The 25,333-nt window shown below is 36.8% G+C and overlaps 2 protein-coding genes and 1 pseudogene across 34 annotated transcripts in view; all 3 read left to right on the top strand.

The window, feature by feature from the left end:
- Positions 1 to 2,661, top strand: part of CYP20A1 (cytochrome P450 family 20 subfamily A member 1) — a 36,654-nt gene extending 33,993 nt beyond the window's left edge. The window contains exons 12-13 of the mRNA XM_081142921.1: positions 333 to 422; positions 579 to 2,661. Coding sequence (XP_080999047.1) covers positions 333 to 422; positions 579 to 729 — 241 coding nt within the window. The 3' untranslated portion in view covers positions 730 to 2,661. The remainder of the gene's footprint in view (positions 1 to 332; positions 423 to 578) is intronic.
- Positions 2,662 to 14,251: 11,590 nt separating this feature from the next.
- ABI2 (abl interactor 2) overlaps positions 14,252 to 25,333 on the top strand; it is a 70,934-nt gene continuing 59,852 nt past the window's right edge. For 31 of the 32 annotated variants that reach the window (XM_081142538.1, XM_081142534.1, XM_081142528.1 and 28 more), the window contains exon 1: positions 14,252 to 14,654. In XM_081142538.1, the coding sequence (XP_080998664.1) occupies positions 14,538 to 14,654 (117 nt within the window). In that variant the 5' untranslated portion in view covers positions 14,252 to 14,537. The remainder of the gene's footprint in view (positions 14,655 to 25,333) is intronic. The other variant, XM_081142535.1, reaches the window with a different exon arrangement.
- LOC308559619 (large ribosomal subunit protein eL34 pseudogene) lies at positions 19,127 to 19,464 on the top strand (annotated as a pseudogene). The gene has a single exon. The product of its transcript is annotated as a large ribosomal subunit protein eL34 pseudogene (transcript).

Raw genomic sequence — 25,333 nt, 5'->3', positions numbered from 1 at the left:
TAATGATGTAAACTTGTATTAAAATTTTATTCATTGTTGGTTCCAGAGAAATGTATTCTACATCTATCGTTTAGAATAATAAAATAAGCAGAAAGAGATGAAATATATATGTTGAATAATTTAGGAACATAATAATAGGTGAAATTTAAATATAATGTGATAACATTTTCTATTTTCAGTAGTTTTTAAATTTTATTACACACCTGTGTTCTTACAGTGTAAATATGTAAAAGGCCAATGGAGTTCTATTGTGATTAGCCCCAAACTTTCTTTTTTCTTTTAATTAAATATACTGGCATGACTTTTAAAAAAAATGCCTATCTCCTTTTTAGGTTTGACCCAGACCGGTTTGATGATGAGTCAATAATGAAAACTTTCTCCATGCTTGGATTCTCAGGCACACAGGAATGCCCAGAGTTGAGGTGAGATGATAAAGTGAAAGGAAAGGTTTCAGACTTTATACTAATAAAGTTGATGATCACTGTTGATGAGAATGAGCAATCTATATAATTAAAGTGTAATTTAATTAAAGTGTAATTTTTAATCTTTAGTAACTAATCAACTTTCTTCCTGACTAGGTTTGCATATATGGTGACCACAGTACTTCTGAGTGTATTGGTGAGGAGACTGCACCTACTTCCTGTGGAGGGACAAGTTATTGAAACTAAGTATGAACTGGTAACATCCTCTAAGGAAGAAGCGTGGATCACTGTTTCAAAGAGATATTAAAGTTTTATACATTTAACTTTGTTGAGGAAAGTGGCCATTTAGAAAATTTATATTGAATCCTTTTACAAAGCAAGTAACATTGTATAATATAAACACATATAAGTACTTTATTTAGTAAATTTGTATTTTTGTATATTAGATTTTCTTAATGGATGATATACATTTAGACTTACTCCATCAATATAGTGATAATATTAATGGTAAGTTTTCTATTTTTAATTTTTGTCTTATCACTTTCTATGCCATTATTTGTATATACTCTTCTTAGTTTAATCTCTAAAATTAATATTCTTGAAAAGAGAAATTATTTTGCAGCATTTGGAGAATCCTGTTTTCTGAATATTCATAAAAGAGAAATATAAGCCTATTCTTTTTCCATAGTTCTAATAAATCACCTTAAAGGGGGAAGAGAGGATTTCTCATAATTTTATTTCTTGGATTAATATTTTTATTGTCTGAGCATAAATTAATTTGTGTTTAATCATTGTTATTATGCTTCATTACTCATTTGCTACTTTTATGCCTCCCCAGACGATAGTGTTCATTTCATGACTTACACAAGTCTCATCATTTTGAGTGTTCTAATCATTTGGGAAGTAATACAATGGTGTTTTCATGTGTCCTGTCTAAGTGACAAACGAAAATTAAGGCTTGTTTTCCTTCTGTTTTGCTGGAATTCTCCTTAACACTAAATTACTCCACTAATTCTCATTTGTGGAAAAAACAGAATTTCTAAATTTACTTATGTCATATACTTAACATAATGAATTTATGATTAAGAAATGAGAGAGCATTAATCAAAAACCAAAACCAAATTAAAAAGAAAACAAAGATAGGCTAAAATAATTGCAAAATGTATGACAGAAATGGATAATAACTTATAAAGTGTTCATTCAGATTGGTAAGAAAACATACAAGTGATAAACAGATAAAAGATATGAATAGCAGCTTTTACAGGAGGGAATAGCTAATAAACTTTTAGAAATGGTCATTCTCACTAGTAAGTAAAGAAATATTGGTGCTATTTCAAAAACATTAACATTTTAACACTTACACTTTAGTGCTGATAAGTTTTATGTTGAATACTTTTTAATTGATAGTATTGTATTTCAGTCCACTTTTTTTGGTTATGCTGTTCTTAAAGACTTTTTTTAAACACATCTTTCAAAGACAATAACTGAAGGAAATATGCCAAGTGCAGATAGAGAGGAAAGGAAGAAAAATGAAAAATGTTGCAGGTGAGCTTATTTTTTACACTTCTGAATTTCATTTGTAAATTTAGTTTCAAGAATGTACTTTAGTTGGTAATTATTATTTTATGCTGTGTTTATGGTTAAGTAGCTAACATTTAGACCTAGTTATGGGTGGTTAACTTAGAATTTAATTAGATGCAGGCTCTATTTCTGACAAAATATTTAACATACAGAATAATTTAAATTTTAAAACTTTAAATCAAATGTATTCATAGTTCCTAGCATCATGTTGTTTCTAAAAAGATATATTTCAAAATAATTTGTTAAATTTATTCCCACCCCACCTATCATTTTCTATGGTTTTGTGTAGTTAGCACATCTCCCTTTGTTGTCCAGGTACTTTAATTGGTTTGGAAACTGGCAGTAAAAGGTAAGAGTGGGCAATCAAAATGTAAACCAAGTGTCAGTAAAATCAGATGAGGTAAGTGGAATTTTAAAGTGAGACCAATCAGCAGTGATCACAGCAAAAACAGCAATTGAGCCAGGGTCAGGGAGTTGGCATATTGCCAATAAATGAGGCACTGTATAATTACTAATAATGATTGGAATCAAGGAAAATAGAGGCCAGAAGAGTCAGCTAACTAAGCATATTTTATTCATAGTTACATGACTAACTTAAAACATTTAAAAAATCATCTTCAAAAAAATTAAAAAATTTAAAACACTGTTAATCATGTATAAAATAAGTTGTCATTCACTGTTGTTCTTACTTGGTCTTTTGTATTTATCAAATGACTGAGATTTTAGTAGCTACAGTGTCACCGAGGGCTTGTAGCATAACTCTAGCAGAACCCTTACTTAAGTTTTGTAGCTTTTTGGGTTTTTAAAAAACTATTGGTTCACTGTGATCTGCATTCTTTTTGATAGTTCAGAAGTTTATCTTTAAAAACATCAGTACAACACATTTTTATGGAATGAAAAGGCTCTTCCACACTTTGTGCTCATAAAATGCAAGGCAGAATTAGTTCTGTGCATGTGTTTGGGAAAAATGAGAAACTCACATGGTGTTTATTTGGCCCACAAATGTGCAGTTTTATTTATTTTTTTAATAAATAGGTTCTATTTTATTTATAATCCCTATGTCAAAATGTATTTGTTTTCTTTACCTTAAAATAGTTTCTATTTTAAAAACAAAATGTTCTGTTTTTTAATTTATGAAAATTATATAGGTTCATTGTAGAAAAATCTAAAACATACAGAAACACAAAAATAGCAGACTCAGTCAGTGATATTCCCATCACTTAAAGATAGCCAGTGTTAAGCTTTTTATCCACGTATTTTTACAGACATATATGGCATTCTCTTCGTTTAGTATATTGAGAACAGTAGCATTTTCTACAGCTGGGACATCAGTTGTCTTCTTGCACAGAATGTAAGCACAGATTTTTGGCATTCTTTTCTTTTTCCCTTCTCGGATATTCTTTTTATTCTTTTCAACTTAAAAAATATCCTTACGTCTTCATTCTAACAATACAGTTATATATTTGTATATCTAAGTTGCTAAAGTCATAGAACAATGTAAAATGAACAGTTGTTCATAGAACAAAAAAAAATGAAATTATTATCCTAAGGAAAATCTTCAGTATAATTAAGTTCAAATGAGATGGCATTTCAATTTTTAAGAGGACATCTTAAGAATCTTTGTTATTGTTTTTGTACTCTGGGGCAAACAGATTAAGATTCTCCTCTGAAGACGTCTTTATTTTTTATCCAGATCCATAAAAAAACATTGTTAACCTATAATTTTTTTCACATGTGATTATGTTGACATATTGAAAACTGCTTAAAAACACAATTCTACCATGTGTCAAACTGAGGACATTACCAGTAGCAGCATCCAGGAGTTTAGTAGCTGAGAGAAGTGGACACTATTTGAAGGGCAGGTTTTTATAATGTCAGCGAATTGATACCAGTGGCCTTATTTTTCTTCTTAGCCAGTTCTCTGCCTGTTTCCTGTTACTAAGACCAATGGCTGAGGGAGAAGGGGAGGCGTTAGAAGGGAGGGCATGATAACAAAGCAGTTACTGTTACAACAGAAGTCAGAGGAAATCAGCACAGCCAAAAAGGCTTAATACAATGTTGCTTTGAACCGTTGTGAGTGACCTGTAGTGATAAAAAGGAGTGAGACTGAAACTTGCAGTAATAATTAAGCTGAAAGGAGAACAGGACTGGAAGGGCATTTGTTAGAACCAAATACTTTATATACCTATCTCATTTAATCCTTAGGGCATAACAGTAGGTTCAGTGACAAACTAAACTAGTTTTTTCATTCCTGCTAGAAGAAATACTGTAAATGAAGATAGGTAAATACTAGCTAAGAAACAGTAAGTAAAAGATCTAAACTTCAGCTTATCTTAATATCTTCACATGGGGTTTATTGGTATATTTGTTCTTATTTAAAAGGGAATCAAGCAGTAGTTTCAAATGATGTAGTATTCATAATAGCTAAAGAAAATTATTAAGCCCTGGTGGGGTAGTTTAGTAGGTTAAAGCATCATCCCAATATGCTGGGGTGTGGGTTCGAACACCACCCAAGGGCACATACAAGAATCAGCCAATGAGTGCATGGATGGCTGGAACAACAAAGTGATGTTTCTAATTCTCTTTCTCCCCCTCCCTTCTCCCTTCTTCTCTCTCTCTCTCTCTCTCTCTGGTCAATAAATGAATAAAAAAATTTTTTTAAAAAAGAAAATGGTTAAAAGAGTACTGTAACAACAATATTAAAATAAATCTTTAAGCCTGGCCAGGCGTGGCTCAGCAGTTGAGCATTGACCTATGATTCAGGAGATCGCAGTTTGATTCCCGGTCAGGGCACATGCCCGGGTTGTGGGCTCAATTCCCAGTCAGGGCGTGCAGGAGGCAGCCGATCAGTGACTCTCTCATCATTGATGTTTCTGTCTCTCTCCCTTCCTCTTTCTGATATCAATAAAAATATATTTAAAAAAGTTTTTTTAATCATTAAAAAGTAAACTAATGCTGCCAACTCAACCAACTATACAACTGTTTAAATTTTTTCCAGTTTACACATACATATTTTTACCTATTGCAATGATAACAATATAGTTTACTTTTCACTTAATGAATTTTAAATATTTTCCTTTGTTACTTTTTTGCAAGGGCTTCAGGGAATAGATTTTTTTTAGGGGGGTGAATAGACTTTTAAGATAGAAATCAACTTGTTTGATTTATAGAGTTTTATGAATGGATAATTGTAAAATTCGAGTTGGGAGTCATTTTGTGAAACATCTAGGCAATAAACAAAAGGCAGAAAATCACATTCCTTCTTCCAGTAGCACTTCCCAGTTAATCGGTTTATAGTTTGGCAGCTGTCTTTCTAGAGATTGGGAATGGATCTTGTTAGAACATGTGATAAAATGCCATGAGCAAATAAGTCACAAATATATCCAGTTGAGTAATTTTGAAATGACACATTTATTTACATCTAAAATACTTACAAATTCATGTTTTATTTTTAACAAGTGATAGTAGTGAATGAAACTGTGCTACTTCACCATTGTAACTATGTATCATAGATTATAAAGTGCCTATCTCCAAAAGGACAATATTTTTGAATAAATGAATGAAATCTTCATTGAGGTTTTCTGTGAATGTAGACTAAAGTAAATTAAAAAAAAAATTATTGATTTGAGAGCACTAGAAACATCAATTTGTTGTTTCACTTATTTATGCATTCTTTGGTTGATTCTTGTATGTACCCTGACCAGAGATCCAACCCACAATCTTGGCATAGTGGGACGACACTCTAATCAACTGAGCTATCCAGCCAGGGGAAATAATTGAAATTACTAAATAGTTGAACGATTTCCAGATAGCCAAACGATCTCTAATGCTAATAGTACTTTGTGATATGCTAAGTACCTCATTACTGGAAGTATTTAAGATGTTGTGGACACCATTCAGTGATCCCTGTATTAGGTGTGAACATGGGTTTATAATAGATTGTAGTTACATAAAATATCAACCCAAATAATTGGTAAGCAAGTACTTCTTTGTTTCTTCTATATCATCATTAAACCAGGAAATGTTAAGGATCAATTTATCTTTATTGTTGAGAGTATTACAGATGTCCCTCATTTTTCCTCTATTATCCCCCTTCACCCGGCTCCTGTGAGAGCATTATTTCCCAGTGTGTCTCATCGAACACTATCCTGTGAGACAGCCTGGGAAAGAGATTCCTGGTCATATTCATTCATACTCAGATTCTCCATACTAAGTTCTTTTTCAGATATATATAATACATATTAATATATTTGTAGTGCTAGAAGTTCTAGTGTAAAGAAACCTATTTTAACTTGGTTTAACACTTAGTGTTCCAAGTGTATTTGATGAAGGTACTCCTTTTTCTAGGCATAGCTATTACCCTATAAAACCAGTGTTTCGTGGAAGTAGTGTTCTAGAGCAGCGATTTCCGACAAGTGTGTCCCAAGAATTTTTAAAATGTGCAATACCTAACTAGTTAGGGGCACTGACCTCTTTTCCCTTAGATTGCCAAATGAAAAAATGGCAATAGCCAACACAATAGCCACCTGGTGGGAATGAATCAAAATTATACCTATCTTTTTGTCAGATAGGCAAAAAAATATAGTTTTGGTGTGCTGCAGAATTTTAGTACTTAGTTTATGTGCCATGAAATGAAAAAGTTTGAAACTCGCTGTTCTAGGGAATAGAGCCCATTTTGTCTAACATGATCTAGAGACAAATAGGAATCTGAAGGAACATCTGTCCTAGCTGGTTCCTTCAACTGCACATTGTCCAGAGATTCTCTAGACTAGGAATGACCATAGTCTTAGAACCAAACCAGTCCATATTCTCTCGCTCCCTTACCTCCACCTGTCGTCTCTGCCAGGGCACAGCGCCCTCTAGCTCTACTGACTCTTCCCTGTTCCCGTCCTGACTTCCATTCCTATCCGAAGAAATGAGACCTATTTAGTCCAGCAGCAGGTTGTGTGTGTGTTTTTGTTTTTTGAGCACTTAGTGCAAGTCATAGCTTATGCTGGGCACGGGATATAGCAGTGAACAAAACAGACATGACATTATGGTGTTTTCTCCTGTGCTTCACCAGGAGGGAGAAGCCAAAATCCTCATGTCCCAAAGCTTAATAGCACTCAGAGAGCTCTGTAGGTCCAGGGTTTGGGGTTTGGAGGCAGCTCAATGACCCCTTTAGGTTGGTGGCCAAAAAGGAAGTAACTTGTAGTTGACAAAGAACACAAAGGCTTCTGTTAGAGGCTGTAGTGGGGGAAGAAGCAGAAGGAACTGTTAGGAGTCAAACCATTATTTTTGTTATTTTTACTGCAAGAGAACTAAACAGTGTCAAGGAAAACTGTTAACACTGATGCTAAATAGGAATATTGGAGAACTTTCAGACTGAGAAGAAATAAAGCTAAGAATTGGTTAAAGAGCAATATTTATTACATTCATTGGTGTGAATTGTTTAATTATACAGCAGCACTTGGTGTGTTCAACTTTCATGATTTGTCCCTTGTGTTGGCAAGATCATCAGCTAATAGATAACTGATTTTTTGAGCTTAAAAGGATCTTGTAAAGATTATATGGCATAGCCTGCTCACAATCTAAAAATTTAGAGGGAGAAGCCTACGACTTCTGGGAGTAGTAACTTTATTAGGCTTTCGCTTTGGATTTTTTTCATATCCTTTTGAAAATATGTGGTTAAGTCTATGCTGCTGTTACATTTATAGAATTTTGTTAAGCTTTCAAGAAGGTATAGATTCAGAAGGAATTGAGGAATTTAAATATGTATATATTCTTGATACAGGACCTTTGAGGGAGATGCAAATGTATTTTGAATGTTTAATTTACTTTGGTTCAAAAATACATATCTTCGAGCAAAGTTGCCATGACAACCCTTCTTAATGTGTGTATAAATTTTATGTCTGTCTCTCTGAGGTTTTCATCTTTCCCAATTCAGGGCTTAATCACAACAATTGGGCACTGTGGTGTATTTCTATCTGTATGGTGCCCTGTTGGAATTATATAATTTTGGAAAATGCAAATCAAGCAATTGGGCCATTCTTATAGCACAGTGATTCCAACAAGCCAAATGTCATCTTGTTCTCTCCATGGTCAGAGACTGATCTAGTTTTAAATCCAAGATGAAATTTTAGATAGAAGTAGAACCATGAATTTGTTCTGAGATTCAGAGGACTTATAGGAGGATGCTAGGAAATTTGAGAAATTCTGGATCAAATCTTAGCCCCAAAACTTACCCAGCCTCCCTGAGATCATCTAATAGACTAATAATGTCATGGTAGACCCCATTTCACTGATGGAACTATTACTTTCCTGTATTTTAATTTTTTTTTTTTTTAAATATATCTTTATTGATTTCAGAGAGAGGAAAGGAGAGGGAGAGAGAGAGATAGAAAACATCAATGATGAGAGAGTCATTGATTGAGCCCGCAACCCGGGCATGTGCCCCGACCGGGAATCAAACCCCGATCTCCTGGATTCTAGGTCGACGCTCAACCGCTGAGCCACGCCCGGCCGGGCTATATTTTAATCTTAATTGCCAAAGATTTTTCTGCTGGAAGATAAAATGGTATTTTTCCCTGAAATACCATAATAAAATCCTATGAAATATTTCAGTAATATGCATCATTCACTTATTCATCTGGGTAGACATTTAGATAATAGAAGTTGCTAACAGAGGTCTGTGAGAAATATATTGTTAATTCCTGTGGAGGAGGAAGGAAGAAATCCCACTGTTGCATTTTTAAGTGTAGTTAAATTCAGTGTTCCCTGCGATTTTAAAATACAAAATTATTCTGTTCTCCTTTCTTTCTAAGAGACTACATAAAATTTCTTTGACAAAGAAAACCATGAATCTTTTTTTTTCTATTAACCTCTTCTCATTCCATTTTATGAACATAGCAAAGAATATCCTTATTCTTACCAATTTTGTACTTACTGCACCAGTGAAACTTATTACCGTGCACTGTGGTGTTTAGTTAGCAATCTTGTGCAAGTGTAACCTCTTTGCAATATCATTGAAACTGACAAGAAACAGATTGTTATTTAAAAAAAAAGTTGGCAGCTTTAAAAATCATTCATGCTGCAGGTAAGTTAACACTCAGCATGCAAATTCTAATGGTATTAGTGTGCAATCAGAAAAACTGGCACATTTCAAACTCTTAGTAATTCATGCTATTAAGTGAAGGTCAGTATAGTTTTCCAGTTAATACATTTTGAGACTTAAAGTTTTATAAAACCTTCAACATAATTTAATACAAAAATAGCTAATTTTAGAAACTCAATTTTTGTGAACTGATTGGTCATTTGTCGTGAGGAAACTATTATCTGTTTTATTCCTTAGTTCAGAAATTCAGTGTTTTTTGCAGAGAGGAATATGTAAAGCCAATTTTAGTAGGAACATAAAGAATTGAATTTTTATTCTTCAAAAACATATGCCTTTCCCCCTGGCTGGGTAACTCAGTTGGTTGGAGCGTTGTCCTGATCTGCCAAGGTTCTGGGTTTAATATCTGGTCAGGGCACGTACACGTATCCACCAATGAGTACATAAACAAGTGGAACAGCAAATCGGTCTTCTCTCCTTACTCTCAAATCAATAAAAAGTAAGAAAAATCTTTAACATAAGAATAATATGAGAAAATAAGGTAAAATAGACATATTTTACCTTATTTTAAAAAATTTTACCATATTTTAAAAAATATGTCTTTATTGATTTCAGAGAGAGGAAGGGAGAGGGAGAGAGAGATATATCAATGATGAGAGATGATGAGGAGTTATTGATCGTTGCCTCCTGCACGCCCCCCGCTGGGGATTGAGCCTGAAACCCGGGCATGTGACTGACTGGCAACTGAACCTCGATCTCCTGGATCATAGGTCGATATTCAACCACTAAGCCACGTCAGCGGGGCAAATAAAAGCTACTGTTACATCTAATTAATGAATATTTTGTGTATTCATTATACCATTGTCCATACTGTATGTTTGTAATTTCCATAATAAAGAGACCAGAAAATTAGCTTATTTCTTAAAATGTGTATTTGTACAACTATACAACACGAAATATTTATTGTACAAAGATGATAAAGCTTGCCTAAAAATGTAAATCTTAGATTCCAGCCATTTATCTTTTGATCGTATACAGAACTTTTTTTTCAAAAATTTAGTATGTTCAAACTATAAGTACTTGATATTTAAATTTCCTGATTGTCTAAATCTGACTAAAACCCAGAAATGTGTGTAAATACTATGAAAATATTAATCATTGCACAAAAAGGAATTCTTTAAAATTTCATGGAACTATATATTCACATATATTCATTCATTGAAATATATTTTATGTATATATAAAATTATATTCATATATATCCAATTTGGTATTGCCTGATAAAATCATATAGCAGCCAGAAAACTAGTTTTGAAATTCTCAAGATAAAAAAGCAAAACATTCCAGAGTATCTTCATGAAGAAAGACATTTAACAGTTTCTTATTTAATGTTTCCCAGCATTTATTCTGAAACCAGGAACTGCCACTGCGTGGATATCAAACAGCTGCTATTATTATTTAGGTGCCATAGATGTATTTGTTCTAATAAAATTTTTTAAGGTAGGAGAAAATACAGTAACAAATACTAATTGACCATCTTCTAATGTTAAGGTACTAAAACTGATAAGTTGATGTCATTTAAAAGACTGACTGACTGAAAATTTGGGGGCAAAGAATTAATGATGCAAGCAGTGTTAGTAACCAGCATGTCAATGGTGCACAGGAAGAATCTGAGGAGAAAGTCTGGAGTGACATGCAATGTAAACAGTTCAGTTAAGCAACATTTATTTCTTTAGTGACCATACTATCAGGCATTGTATTTTGTACTTTACCTTAGTTTCCTCATTTAAAGATAGAGTTGCTAGGATGATATTCATCAGAATTCCACAGACATACTGCATCCTTATTTCAGCAGAAGAATTGGACACTTTCTCTCTAGTCTGTGACAATGATGAAATCTTTGGTAGGTGTGAGTCAAGGTACATTAACAACTGGCCAAATTTAAGGTATATTGATAGTGGCTCTTAACAACTGGCCATCAGCCTCTCTTGTTGGCCTTGAATTGTTTAACATTTTTATTTAAATTAGGGACAAAGCCAAGGTATAATTTATTGGAAGTAAATATAAAGAACTGCATTATATTAAAAAAAATCAACTGTACTTGGTATGAGTTAATATGTAAAAAACTAGGAGTTTTTAATGCTTGGAATCAAGCTGATGATAAAATTGCTGAAAAAAAGAAGCCATCTTGGGCTGCATTAATAAAAGTATTCTCTCTGATTTTGGGAGATAGTAGTCTTACTGGACTCTTAGAAAAATTATCCCTGGTCATTTTAGAAAATTAAGAAGAGCAAAACCAAAAAGCCCTACAATCCCACTCAGGTAATACATATACACACTGTACATGTACTTTTATAGATCTTGTAGCTGCCTTCCTTTTTGTTTAAATTATCTTGGTGGCAGTAGAAGTGTCCATCTATGTCTCTGGGTCCTTAGATTCCGATGACTGTTAAAGTTTCTCTTAGGGGAGATTCCCAAATTCCAGAAATTGGAATCATGGACCTTCAGAGCCAGAATGGCAGTTTCATGTGCATCACCTGGTCACTCAGAAAACAATCTGTTTTAGTGAGCCCTCCAATCCACACTCAAGTTTGAGAACAATTGACCTGAGTTTGACCCTTTGATTTTTCAAATGAAGCTAAGATACAAAGAGGCTGTCACAAATTAATTAGAGAAAGTTCTAGAGTTCTAACAGTGATTCCTAAGATGAGGAATCATCCCTCAGGGAGATTTTTTTATTTTGGTAGTTGCTAAGCAGTATTTGAAAGAATGCTAGGTGTGAAAGTGTAAAGGGAGAAGAGCCTACCGTTTAACTCATCTGGGGGGCTTCTTACAAATTCAACAGCAGCTGTTTGACCCATTGAACTTTAGTCTAAAAGAAAAGTTTGCTTGACCTAATATGTTTTACTCGTTTAATTATTCATAAGTGTCTTATTCCCTGGAGCAAGTTTATGTGCCATTTAAGTAGCTACTACCCCATTCCATCACTACTGATCTCCAGTGAATCTCTGGAGAGTGACCCTGCAGCTTTTGTTTTTAAACAAGCTTATTACACTTAAGTTTGAGAATCACTAATACAGAGGATGTTTAAAGTAGTTTGGAGCCTGGCCGGGCATGGCTCTGTGGTTGAGCGTCGACCTAGGATCCAGGCAACCCAGGTTCTAGTCGTGGTCAGGGCACATGCCCAGGTTGCGGGCTCGATCAATAACTCATCCTTGATGTTTCTCTCTCTCTCTCTCCCCCTCTCCTTTCCTCTCGTTGAAATAAAGATATATTTTTAAAAAAATGAGTAAAACTGGTTGGACCAACATTTTCAATGTCTTTTTATTTGGGATCCACAGTGAAAACTCCAAACAATTTGCTATTATGTTTATCATTAAGCCAGTATAATTACAATCAGAGATTGCTCCAGAAATTAGTGGTAAGGCACTGAAATGATTCCTTGAGAAAGTGTAATATACTTTCCTCCTCCTCTGGGAAAAAAGGAGGGCAGAGAATCACTGTAGGAGGAACCAAGAGATCATAAAACAAGAACAAGAGTTGAAATAATGGGTCCTGTTCTAAACTACAAATGTAGTCAACCTTGACTTTCCACAGTACAAAAAAGGTCACAGACTTTATGATATCTTACTGGTTGTCAGGGATTCTAGTTTTTTAAGATTGCATTGTGTGGAATAGTCAGGTTTATGAAAAAACAACAAAAACAAAACAGCATTAGGGGAATAAGAACAGCACTGCAAGATCGAAATGATTTACCTTGAATTTTTGTAGCATTCATTTAACGCTTTTTTAAGGTGCTTTCACATAAGCTTTTATTTTATCCATGTAACAGCCCTGTGAGGAAGGGAATTAGTACCAGCAAAACTGCTTCCGAAACTTCACTGAATCTGTGGTAGGCATGAGCAGAGTAAGGACTGTGGGCCAGGGACAGAAGGTAACCAGGGTGGCAAGTCCTCAGTGCCTAGCAAAGGACAGTTGTAGGGTGGGGCGAGGTCCCAGGGTGACTTTTCCTCACATAGCATGTCACTGGTCCTGGGTTTGGACCCCCTGACCTTTCTTCCCTAGGATAACATCTAGGCCTCAGTTGTATTTCAGCTTCAGGCCCAGAAAAGCAGCAAAACCAGACAAGCTAGTCCTGACCTTCAGACCAGCTGCATTCAATAATGACCCCTGCCCTGACACAGACCAATCAATCAATGGAGACCTAGACCCTGAAAGGACACACCTGGAAAGCTGCTGAATATTCTATTGAGATCTTCCCCTGGGACCGCCCCTAAACTCTTCACCCTTAAAGCCCTTAGGACAGGGCCGCGCGCACTCTCCCTCCTGAGAGCAGGACCCTGCTTTCCCCTCCCCCCCAAGTGAGTCACCTTTACCTTCTTCACAAGCTCCAAGGGGCCTTCCTTTACCTCTATAACCTCTAAGTCCATTTCTCTTACGAATTTCTTCTCCCTCTGTGATTTTATAAATAAATGTTATCTTATGGCTCTAAATTCTCTGCTAGCTGGATTCAAGCACCCAGGTCGCTGAACCCAGGTTGGGTCTCACACCACTGGTATGACACCTGGTGCCCTTCTCCCCGCCCCCCAACAAATCTAGGAAGAAGAAAGAGACAGCTACCTGGAGAGAGCTAGAGAAATGACAGAAAAGGTGGTCAGCGAGGAAGCGAGCCAGAGAGGGCTCCCACAAAAGGCTGAGGTCAGGGCACTGGCAAAACAGCTCTAATGGCAAGTGCGAAAAAGCCGGAGTGCTGGAAATTTGGGATTAGGAAACTAGAAGGTGCTTCTGTGTCCTAAAGAATGAAAGATGAGGTCAAAGATGAAGAGAAAAAGGAAAAGGCGGCACTTAAAGCTGCAAGGAAGTTTTGTGGGCTGACATACCCCTCAGGCCGATGACCGCGGCATTCAACCCCAGGCCGAGGATCGCGCGTGTGGAGTGGGGGGGGGGATCGGGGAGGCCCCGGCAGGAAGACCTGCCGGACCCCGTACGGCGTCGGCCGGACTAACAAAGGCCACCCGGGGGATTTCCCGAGCCGCTCACTCTGCGGGGGCCCAAGGGTTAACCCGGCGCTTGAGTCCCGCTCGCATCCCGGCCCCCACTCCCGGCGTCGCTAGGAGACGCCGGAAGTGGGGGAGGGGCGAGCGGCGCGGCCGAGGGTGGGAATCTTTTTCAGGCGCTCGGGGGCGGAGGGAGGGGAGCGCGCGTGCGCGCGCCCGGCGGGCAGTCGCCGCGGTGACCGTCCTCGGAGTCCGTCGGCTCGCGGCTGGCGCCCCGCCCCCGTCCCTGCTGCCCCCTCCCCTGTCGCTCGCGGCGGGTGTTTCTCGCTCCTCCGGAGTTGCCGCCGCCGTGGCCGCTGCTCCTCCTCTCCTCCTCCTGGGTTTTCCTGGCGCTGCGGCCGCCGCTACCTCTGCGGTCTCTATGAGGAGGAGGAGGAGGATGTGAAGATGGCGGAGCTGCAGATGCTGCTGGAGGAGGAAATCCCGGGGGGCCGCCGGGCCCTCTTCGACAGCTACACGAATCTGGAACGGGTGGCCGATTACTGCGAGAACAACTACATCCAGGTGAGACGCATCTCCCGGCCTGGGCGCCCGCGGCCTCGCGGCGGTGAGCGGCGCGTGGGACCCGCGGGCTGGGGGCCGCGCCTGGGGGCGTAGGGCGCGCGGGGCCGAGGCGGCGGCGGGGACGCTGCCCCGCTCGGCCCGCGATTGGGGGTGGGGGAGGGTGGGAGCAGGGGCTAGCGAATGGGTGAGAATCCTCCGAGAGGAGGAAATTGTAGCTTTAAAGCATTTTTAAAAGCCGTGAATTAGGCGGTGTGTGGTGTCCCCGCCTCTTCGCTTCTCTGGCCCTCGGTCGCCCCCGCGCTCGGTGCCAGTCAGTGTTCTGGATGGCGGAGGCGGCGGACAGTGGCGTTTTCTATTTGACAGAATCATGCTCTCCTGTATGGTAGTAGGGGTGTCGGGGGGTTGATGGGTCACCCCTTTCCCCCAAGGTCTGAAGGATTTTTTTTTTTTTAAAGGGGCTGTGCTGCTGCAAAGTGAAGTGCCTCAGTGTTCTATTCATGTGAATGCCTGAAGAGATTGTGTGTGTGTGTGTGTGTGTGTGTGTGCGCGTGTGTGTGCGGGGGCGGGGGGTTGCTTGTGTTTTAGCTTCCAATCGGGGGTACAGTAGACCAGCAGCTGTCTCTTGTTGGAAGTTGCTGCTTTCCTCCCTATGGAGAATGCAAAGCTGCGTGATAATCTTCCCCCGTTCCCATCCCGTTAGACTAGGTAATTAATTTTTCTGTGGGAAAAAGAATTGTGACTATTTTTCAGAGAGCATTAGGAGTGATCTTCATGGTTTAATTTTTCCCGTGATGGTTGGTTTGGCATAGGGGCCCGTAGCGGTGGGGGGGAGGGGGACGGTGTGTGTGTGTGTGTGTAGGCGAAGGATATTGGGTGAGATGAGATTCTGCTGCGCCTGGGTGAAGCAAAAGATTCTGTGGCTTAAAGAAAAAGAATCCTTATTTAAAAATTATTTGCAAAAAAAAAATTACTTGAAACAGTAGGTTAAAACGCACAGTTTGCAAATTCAGCATCTGTTGTTTGACTGCTTCTGAATCACAGGTTCTACCTCCATTTTTTTTTCTTCCCATTTAAATTCACTTTGGATAAAGGTGGAAATAGAAGAAGTATGTTAAATTGTTCCTATGCTCTGGTCTTCTTTTCCCCTGCTTACATCTCTGTTTCTTCAGGCATCTTTTTAATATCAGATGTGGGGAGGCATTCTCAAGTCTTAGTTTAAATTTTTTAAAAAAGATGTTAAAAAATGTATAGGTTCATAAATTTTGTAAGGGTCACATGTTTAATCAAGGATGGTATTGTGGGATTTTACTTAATTAGATATATACTGCACTCTCTATTATCGTGTAGGGAATATTTGTATTGCAGAATGTACCAGACACAGTCCAAGGCTTTTTTCTCCAAAGAAGCAGTTGAAAGTATGGCTAGTAGGAAAAGAATATGTCTTGGGTCAGAGATTTATACAAAAATACAGTTGTCCATACTTGTAGGGTGCTTTTCTGATATTGAGTGGGGAAGGAGAGATTCAAAGGTTCAGTTGCTCAATTTTCCACCAAATGTAGTCAGTCTTCTATGGCCTGTGGCTTGGCACTGTATCAAGAATTGATGATATGCATCTAGTGTCTATAGAATTTCGTAGCGCTGTTAATAGGAAAAGCTGCTCTGTGAGCTAATGAATACTGTATTCTGTGTCAGTTTATACTTTGTAATGGACTTCAGGTGGGAAGAAGGATTGGAAGAAGCTATGCTATCTCAGGGAATTCACATTCTCTAGGGGAGGCAACTAAAGGACCGAAGTGGTAATTCTATTGCCTTGTCCAGCGTACTACTGGAAAGAGTTAAAGGTCAGAAAAGAAATTAAGGGTGAACAAATGATTCTGTTTCACTAAATTACCAGTGAGTAAAGAGAAGAAACAGATTTGTCTCTCTTTGGAAGATAATGTTTAAGGTATATTTCCCCTTAGGTTACAACTGTTAATTACATAAAGGTAAAAGTACATGGATTAGTAAAGCTGAGAGGTTAAAGGGATAGTGATTGTTGTCTTTCATACACACTCTGTCTCAGTAGTGGAGCTCAAAATTTAGTGGTGGCATTTTGAAATTCAAAATATAAATATTAATAGAAATGGATTTGGATTTTAAAATACTTGTTCAATTTAGCATTTAAAAAAGATTTTATGTATTTACCTTATATTATCATCTGTTTTAGGATCCAGTGGGTATATTATTGGTGTTCTCTTTTCAGATGACAGCTCTTATATGATTTGTTTGTAGTAAAGTTGATAAATAGAACATGATGATAGTGATTTGTGCTGACCTAGCTGGACATTTGGCCGGCTCTCCTTGCAATCCAAAGAATTGACCAGTGGGGGTTTTGATGCTGCTTCTGACCCTGTAATAGATGAAAGTTAATTGGTGGAATCAGTGACCAAGTGGTTAATTTAGCCTTATTATAGCATCATGCCCTAACCACTAGCTCAAGTTAAATAACCAACCGGACACTCATTTTATTTTGTGGAAATGTAATTTTTGCGTGTAGAGCAGAAAAAGGCCAGATCTGTTGATCATATGTAACAAAAGGTAAGGTGTTTTTTTGTTGTGGTTTTTTTCCCCCCTCACTGTTCTTAAGTAGCTGGTTTTATGCATAGGAGTATTCAAAAATTTAAGAAAAATAAGAATATTCCAAATGTGGATTATATTGTGTGAAATTAACAAAGGAGGGAAATGATTTGCTGTTCTTTTGAAAACAGTTGTAGTCTTTTTAAATTGTTTCTGTTATAAAAATATCCTTCAGATATATTATCAGCATTAGAAGTGATCAGATATTGTCTGTATGAACACATACAAAATCTACAGGTAGAGCAGAGCAGGGTTGTAAGTAGTAGTTTTCCATGTTACTAATGCAGTTAACAGTAGAAATTTAAATATCTTCTGTAGTAAAATTTTAGATGATCTTTGTTTTATTCAACCTCTAGAAAAATTTTCTAAAATGTGATGATAGAAAGTTATAACTACAATTTGCTGATATTTACCTGATTGTAAAAAAGAACTTATAATTGTTAAGGGTTGTTTTTTTTTTTGAGATACATGTAAGACCAGTTTCTTTTCTTCATTTATTAATATAAACATCTATGCCTAATCTAGGAACTGTCCAGAAATTTAAGGAAAAATGTTTTTGAGCCCTGGCTGGTGTGGCTCAGTTGGTTGGGTGTTGTCCTGTACACTGAAAGGTTGCTGGCTGGATCCCTGGTAGGGAGCCTTCAGGAGGCAGCTGATTGAGGAAGCCAATCTGTGTTTCTCTCTCCCTCTCTCTTCCTCTCTAAGGATCAATAAAAATATATTTTAAAAAATGTTTTTGATTAACTAGGAATCTACAGTTTTACAAATAGAAGAATTTTATTTTTTAATTTATTTGTTGTTTTTTTAGAGAACAGAGAGAGAGAAACATCAGTTGATTGTTCCATTTATTTATGCATTCATTGGTTGATTCTTGTATGTCCTCTGACTGGGAATCGAACCCTCAATTTTGGTGTATTGGGAGGACATCCTAGTTACCCAGCCAGGGCTAAAAATCTAAATCAGATCATGTTACTCTTCTATTCAAAACACTCAAGAGACTTCAGATTGCCTACAGGCTGCAAATGATCTAGCTTCTAGTCTTGACTCATCTGTTATACTCCTTTCCTCTCCCATGCTCACTCTACTACAGCCACTTTAACCTTTTTTTCTTGAACATACCTAGCATACTTCTGCCTCAGGACCTTGTTACTTTGCATTTACTATGCCTTCTGCCAGGAGTACTCATCCCCAGATAGTAGTTGTACGACAGGATCTTTTACCTCCTTCAGGCTTTTTCTCAAATGCCTTCTTGATGACCCCTTCTTTGTCTATGTAAAATTGTAACTTACTCCTGCCCTTTGTTCACTCTCTCTTTGCTTGTACTTTTCTTTCCAGGCTTTCTTTTTATTTTATTTAACATAACATTTCTATTCCTGTCTCCCTCCCCTGGTATGTGAGCTTCACGAGGGCAGGGAGTTTTATCTCTTTCATTGCCAGCACCGGGAACAGTGCTTGGGACAAAACAGGCATTCAGTAAATAAGTATTTGTTAAATGAGTAAATTAGGTCGTTTCCAGTAAGCAGTAGGAAATATCTTTTTGAAAGCCATGAAATAGTTTTCCAAATTTGAAGAGTTTGTAGATTTATGGATAGGTGAATGAAGTTCAGTATTTTTCATTTGTTCAGTATATTGAATGTAGATGCTACTGACAGTTGACAGTACTGTTTCACACATGGGTGGTGTTTTAGAGTTAATTCAGCAGTTCAGTTACTTTCACTTAGTGCAGGGCCTATTCTATACTGGATGCTCATCAATTGTCTGAGCTGATCTACAGCTTCTTAGGAAGTAAGCAAGGGAGACATTCCTTTTTAAAAATCAGATAAGAGCTCTTCCCGGGATGGTGTCCTCAGGCATTCACAATGGTCCCGTGTTTGACACATCGTTCAAGGCTGTCCTACAGTACAGCTTCTAACAAAACTAGGCTTCCCTGAACTCCTGGTAATAGAATTGTTTACCTTTATACCAGGAAGGTTGGGAAAACACCAAAATCTGCTTTTGGCGTGTGCCCAAGCCGAATTCGAGGAGCTCCTGCTGTGAGACCTAAAGCTTTAATGAGGTTGTCTAAGATGAAAAAATATGTCATCAGGGCTTATGGTGGATCCATGTGTGCTAAATGTGCTTTCCTTATTGAGGGAGCAGAAAAATCATTGTGAAACTATTGAAGGCACAAGCACAGAGTCAGAAAGCTAAATAAAAAAATGAAGCTTTATTGAGTAAAAAAAAAAAAAAAAATCACAGTAAACTCAAGCTTACCTCTGACTCTGCTAAACTAAAATTCTGTTAAGACAGGAATAATGTTTTGTGGGGTTTTTTTTTGCCCTGTGTCCCCTGTGTTTTGAGTAAAACAATTGAACTCATGACTCACACCATTTAAAATTTTTTATTGTATATTTTTTTCTTATTCATTCAAAAGAATATTTATTGAGCATTTGTCCATGCTGGGAGATCAGTGGTAAGTAACTCATGAACTTGACAGTCTAGTTCTGTTACCATTTTGATTCCTATGAAGGGCCTGTTTTGTAAATTCTGAATTAGTGGGGTTTGAACTAAATATAACATGAGACTACTTTTTTGTTGTTGTTTTTGCTGACCGTTACTTGGCTTTGTCTATTTATCTATTGACAAGTTTGAATAGAGGTAAGTTAGATGCATTGTTAGGAACTTCCAGAACCTACAAAACAAGATTAAATAGGGAAAGCCAAAAAGGGATGCCAGCCTTTTGCAATATTTAGTACTACAAGTCTTTAGCCGAAGATAGAGCTTGAATAATGATTCTTTCTCTTTTCCCTTAAAAGTTTTTATTCTAAATATAGAAGAGCAGGCCAGGTTCACAGAAAGAATTTGAGTTACTTAGCATGATATATGGCACTGTTTTTGAGAGAAGAAATTTAAATTCATTGACTAAATTTATATTGTTGCTAGGTTTGTATCATTTATACATTTGTTTATAATATTAATATGTATAGTTATGAATTCATGTGTACATAAAATGTACATATAATATACATTTAATGTCAGCAGTTTTGTTTGTGTTTTAAACATATTATGTACATATAATGACAAGGCATTATACCCCAGCTTTTTCTTCTTTTAATCATTGATTAAAGACTATATCACTAGGGTTATTAACATGATTTTTAAAAAAATAGATTAAAATTTGATTAATTCCGATTGGTTTATTATTTAATTTTACTTGGACATAGGCTCTTTTGGCTCAAAATACCTGAATTAGATCAGGTCCTCTTTCGCCACTACTCTAATCCTGGTCTGGTCCCCTCTCTGCCTTTTCAAAGGTAGTTAAAATCTTACTTCATTTATTAAAATTTTTTAAAATTTAGAAAACATTTATATAACATAGAACTTAGCATTTTAACCATTTTAAAGTGTAAAATTCAGTGGTTTTTAAAACATTTACTGTTCTGCCACCATCACCAATCTAATTCCAGAACATTTCATCACCCCAGAGAAAATGTGTACTTATTAGTCATTCCATATTTCCTCCTTGTATTCCCTGTCAACCACTAAATTACTTTCTGCCTCTATAGATTTGCCTATTCTGGACAGTTCATAAGCATAATATGTGACCTTTTGTGTCTGGCTTATTTTACCTAGCATAATAATGTTTTCAGAGTTCATCCATGTTGTAATGTGTTTCAGTACTTCCTTCTTCTTGATGGCTGAATAATATTCCATTGTGTGGATATACTACATTTTGTTTATCCACACATTTGGGTTGTTTCCACCTTTTGGTTAATATAAATTATGGTGCTATGAACATTTGTGTACAAGCTTTTGAGTAAACATACATTTTAAATTTTCCTGGGTATATGACCAGAAGTAGAATTTCTGGGTTATATGGTAACTTTATTTTTAACTTTTTGAGGGACTTCCAAACATTTTTCCACAGTGGTCGCACTATCTACATGACTACCAGTGGTGTATGAGTGTTCCAGGTTCTCTATATCTTTGACAATATGTGTTGTTTTCTGCTTAAAAAAAAAAAAAGGTATAGCATTGTAGTGGGTGTGAAGTGGTATGTTATTGTGATTTTGATTTGTAATTCCCCTAATGACTAATAATGTTGAGCATCTTTTCCTGTGTTTATTGACCATTGATACATCTTCTTCAGAGAAATGTCTGTTCAGGTTCTTTCTTTTTTCCCCCTTTGTTCACTTTTTAATTGTATTGTTGACGTTTTTGTTGTTGAGTTGTGAAGATTTCTTTATTTTTGGATAGCAGACCCTTACTAGATATATGATTTGCAAGTATTTTTTCCTATTCTGTGGGCTATTTCATTTTCTTGATAGTGTCCTTTCGTGCACAAAAGTTTTTAGTTTTGGTGAAGTCCAAATTACCTATGTTTTTTAGTTGATTGTGCTTTTGGTGTCATGTTTAAAAAACATTGCTTAGCCCTGGCCAGGTGGCTCATTTGGTGGGAGTGTTGTCCTTTATACCAAAAGAGCAGATTCTGTTCCCAGTCAGGGCACATACCTAGGTTGCGGATTCAGCCCCTGGTTGGGGCATGTATGGAAGGCAACCAATTGGTGTTCTCTTTCACATTGACTTCCCTCCCTCCCTCCCTCCCTCCCCCCCCCTCTAAAAATCAATAAGCATATCCTCAGGTGAGGATTAAAAAAAAAAAAAGAAAGAAACATTGCTTAAACCAAGGTCATGAAGATTTATACCTATGTTTGCTTGTATGAGTTTTTACAGTTTTAGCTACACTATGTGGTCTTTTGTATCTGACTTCTTTCACTTAGCATAGTGTTTTCAGAGTACATATTGTGTAGCATGCATGAATACTTTATTCCTTTATTTGGTTGAATAGTATTTTATTGTATATAATCTAGTATGTTTCATTTATGTCTTTGATCCATTTTGAGTTAATTTTTGTATGGTGTAAGGTACAAGTCCAGATTTATTCTTTTGAATGTGACTAGCAAGTTGTCCCAAGAGCGTTTGTTGAAAAGACTTTTCTCCACATACCTGCCCCCAAAATTAATTGACCTAGATGTATAAGGTTATTATTACATTGATCTATATGTCCATCCTGATGGCAGTATCACACTGTTTTGATTATTATAGCTTTAGAATAATTTTTTAAATTCTAAAATGTGAGTCTTCCAACTTCATTATTCTATTTCCAGATTGTTTTAACTACTTGGGGTCCTTGCAATTCTGTATGAATTTTGGGATCAGTCTATCACTTTCTCCTAAATGGGCAGCTGGGATTTTGATGGGGATTGCATTGAATTTATATCATTTTGTAGAGTATTGCCATTTATGACATTAAGTCTCCCATTCCCTGAACATGGGTGTCTTTCCATTTATTTAGGTCGTCTTTAATGTCTTTCAGTGATGCTTTAGTGTACAGGTCTTGCTACCTCTTGGTTAAATTTGTTAGTAAGTATTCTTTTTTATACTTGCTGTGAATTCCATTTCTTTTTTATACTTATTCTTAATTCCATTTCCATTTTGTTCATTGAAAGTGTAAAGATTATAGACTAGCACCTAATTATTTTAAAAGAATATATTTTTCCTCCTCAGATGTGTGTTTATTGGGAGAGAGAGAGAGAAACATCAATGTGAGAGAGACATTAATTGGCTTCCTCCCTCACTTGCCCTGATTTTTCTCCTGTTCTTACTTTTACTAGCATCAATTTGATGCTGAATTTTCTCCCAGGCCATATGTTTTTGTTTCTTCAGTTTCTTCTGGGATATCTTTTTCATCTGTGTAACCTCCTCTTCTGATTTAGAAGCAGTTTGCTCTTTTTCAGTAAGGACCATCTCAGTGTGGCAGGGAGAGCTCATGTATGGTTTAATCTGCCCATGAGCTCTGTAAATTCTGAGCCACATCTTGGGACCTTTGTTCATCTGAATGTGCTCAGTGACCAGAGAATCTACATCTAAACCCTTAAGTTCAGAATTACTCTCTGCATTTTTAGGCATGTACAGCAAAAATTCAGCACTCTTTTTGGTCCACCCACCCTGTGCCCAGCCCACTCTTTAGGCCTGGGCACACCTACCAGCTCCACCATTGTAACGTGGAATGACACACACTGCTTCTGTAGAGTGACATCCTTCAGATACTTGGTGCTTTTTGGATATGCATTCCCTTGGTGGCTTGTGCAGTTCAGGAGTGTCCTTAAAGTAAACACAACAATTTGAACCTCTTGATCTGCATGATTTTTGTGGGGTTTTCTGTGTCAAGCGAATAGCAAACCATTTTCAGAGGTCACCTCACACTGCTTATGGGAAGAGCAGATTTTTGTTAATTTATAAAGTCAAGAAGTTAGAGGTATTTCTAATTTCCTGTGTCTTTTTTTTTTTTTTTTTTAAATATGTCTTTATTGATTTCAGAGAGAGGAAAGGAGAGGGAGAGAGAGAGAGAAACATCAATGATGAGAGAGTCATTGATCGAGCCCGCAACCCAGGCATGTGCCCTGACCGGGAATCGAACCCCCATCGCCTGGATCCCAGGTCTACGCTCAACCGCTGAGCCACGCCCGGCCGGGCTAATTTCCTGTGTCTTGAAATGCCAAATGTTACTGTTGATTTATACTTTTCCAGATGTGCTTAAGCTTTGTTTAGAAAGAATCTTACCTAGGAGCATAGTTATCGTCTCGTATTTACAAGTAAAGACTGTTGTGAATATTGTTATTCCATAGAAAGGGAACTTAATCTTCAGTGATAATTAAAAAAACCCCCAACTGTGCCAGTAATTGCTTTTCAGCAGTAAAAGTGTATTCCAGTGAAAATTAAAAAACAATGTAATTTTTTATAATTTTAATTTTTTAAAAAAGAAGGGGTTTGTGATAAAAGTTTGCTCGTAAAGTAACTATATGGACGTTCAAATAAAATTTTAGAATAATAAGTTCCTTCCCAACTACTTAAATCTGAGAAATTAGTGTTACTGACATGAAGAAACCAGAGGAATCTGCCAAATGCTATATTTTTGTATTTGGATCTTTTTCAGGTTTGTGTTTATAAAAAAGAATATTTTGTATCTTTGAGGAAAATATTTCAGTTTGGGGAAATAAGCCACTTAGTAAGCTTTTCCTTGACCAGCGTGTGTAATACCATGTTGCTGGCTGAATGAGCACATCAGTTGAAGGAAAGTGAGGAACTGAGAAATAGTGATCTGTTGTATTTCAGGTTTATCCATTATTGGAGCTGTTCAATCATAAATACAGCATATTTCTTATTTTTTTAATTCCTGAAGTCTGACTCTTCTGTCTCCCTTTTATTTTCTTAGGTTAAATTCTTTTGTAAACTTGTGCTCTTTTTTTCCTCATCCCATTTTTCTTTTATCTTTTTTAGTTAACATTTTGCTTTGAGGGAAGTGATACTGACCTATAAAGTAGGAAAAGGTGAGCTAGCTTACTCCCCTAGGGAGATCAGGCATAAAATAGTAAACCTGTTGTTTACTGAAGTGTCATTCCTTTATATTTTCATCTTCTACTTTTGCAGTATTATATTATAAAGTTGACCCAGTAGATCCTATACTTGGTGCCCTTTTGCTACCCCACTTCATATGGTGTAGGGGATTTTTTAATTTACTTAATCATTCATTTATTATTTACTGAGCTGAGTTCACATTAATTTTGTGTAGTTTTTCTTTAGGTAATATTTTCTTTCTTGTGAGTATCAAATGGAGTTTTGTTCTTTAAATCCAAGGTGTACATCGTGTACATCATGTACTTTTGTTAGTTTGCTTGGAGGCATTGCATTTCCCTTAGAGAGTTGTAACGTCATCACATAGAAGGCAAAAAAGTGATGGAGTTGGTTCATGGCCAAACCATAGAAATGAGTTGAGTGGAAAGCTTTTTTTTTTTAGTATAAATATCATGAGATCTAAACTTGAGTTCTGCAGTTCTGCATCTAGTAATTCATTTGTTATTTTTTGCTTTTTTTCATCTGAAAATGGGATGGATGATATGCTGACTCTGATTTTATTCCAATTCATAGATAAAAGGTGCACTGGTTTCAACTAATACTTATTCTTTTGTGTGAGATTTTGGTGGCTTGGGGAATTAAAATGAAATCAACAAACTGACTGAGTC

This window comes from Miniopterus schreibersii, assembly GCF_964146895.1.
Source record: "Miniopterus schreibersii genome assembly, chromosome: 7".
Taxonomy (NCBI): domain Eukaryota; kingdom Metazoa; phylum Chordata; class Mammalia; order Chiroptera; family Miniopteridae; genus Miniopterus; species Miniopterus schreibersii.
Note: the sequence above shows the minus strand (reverse complement) of the source record. Positions and strands in the feature narration are given on the sequence as shown.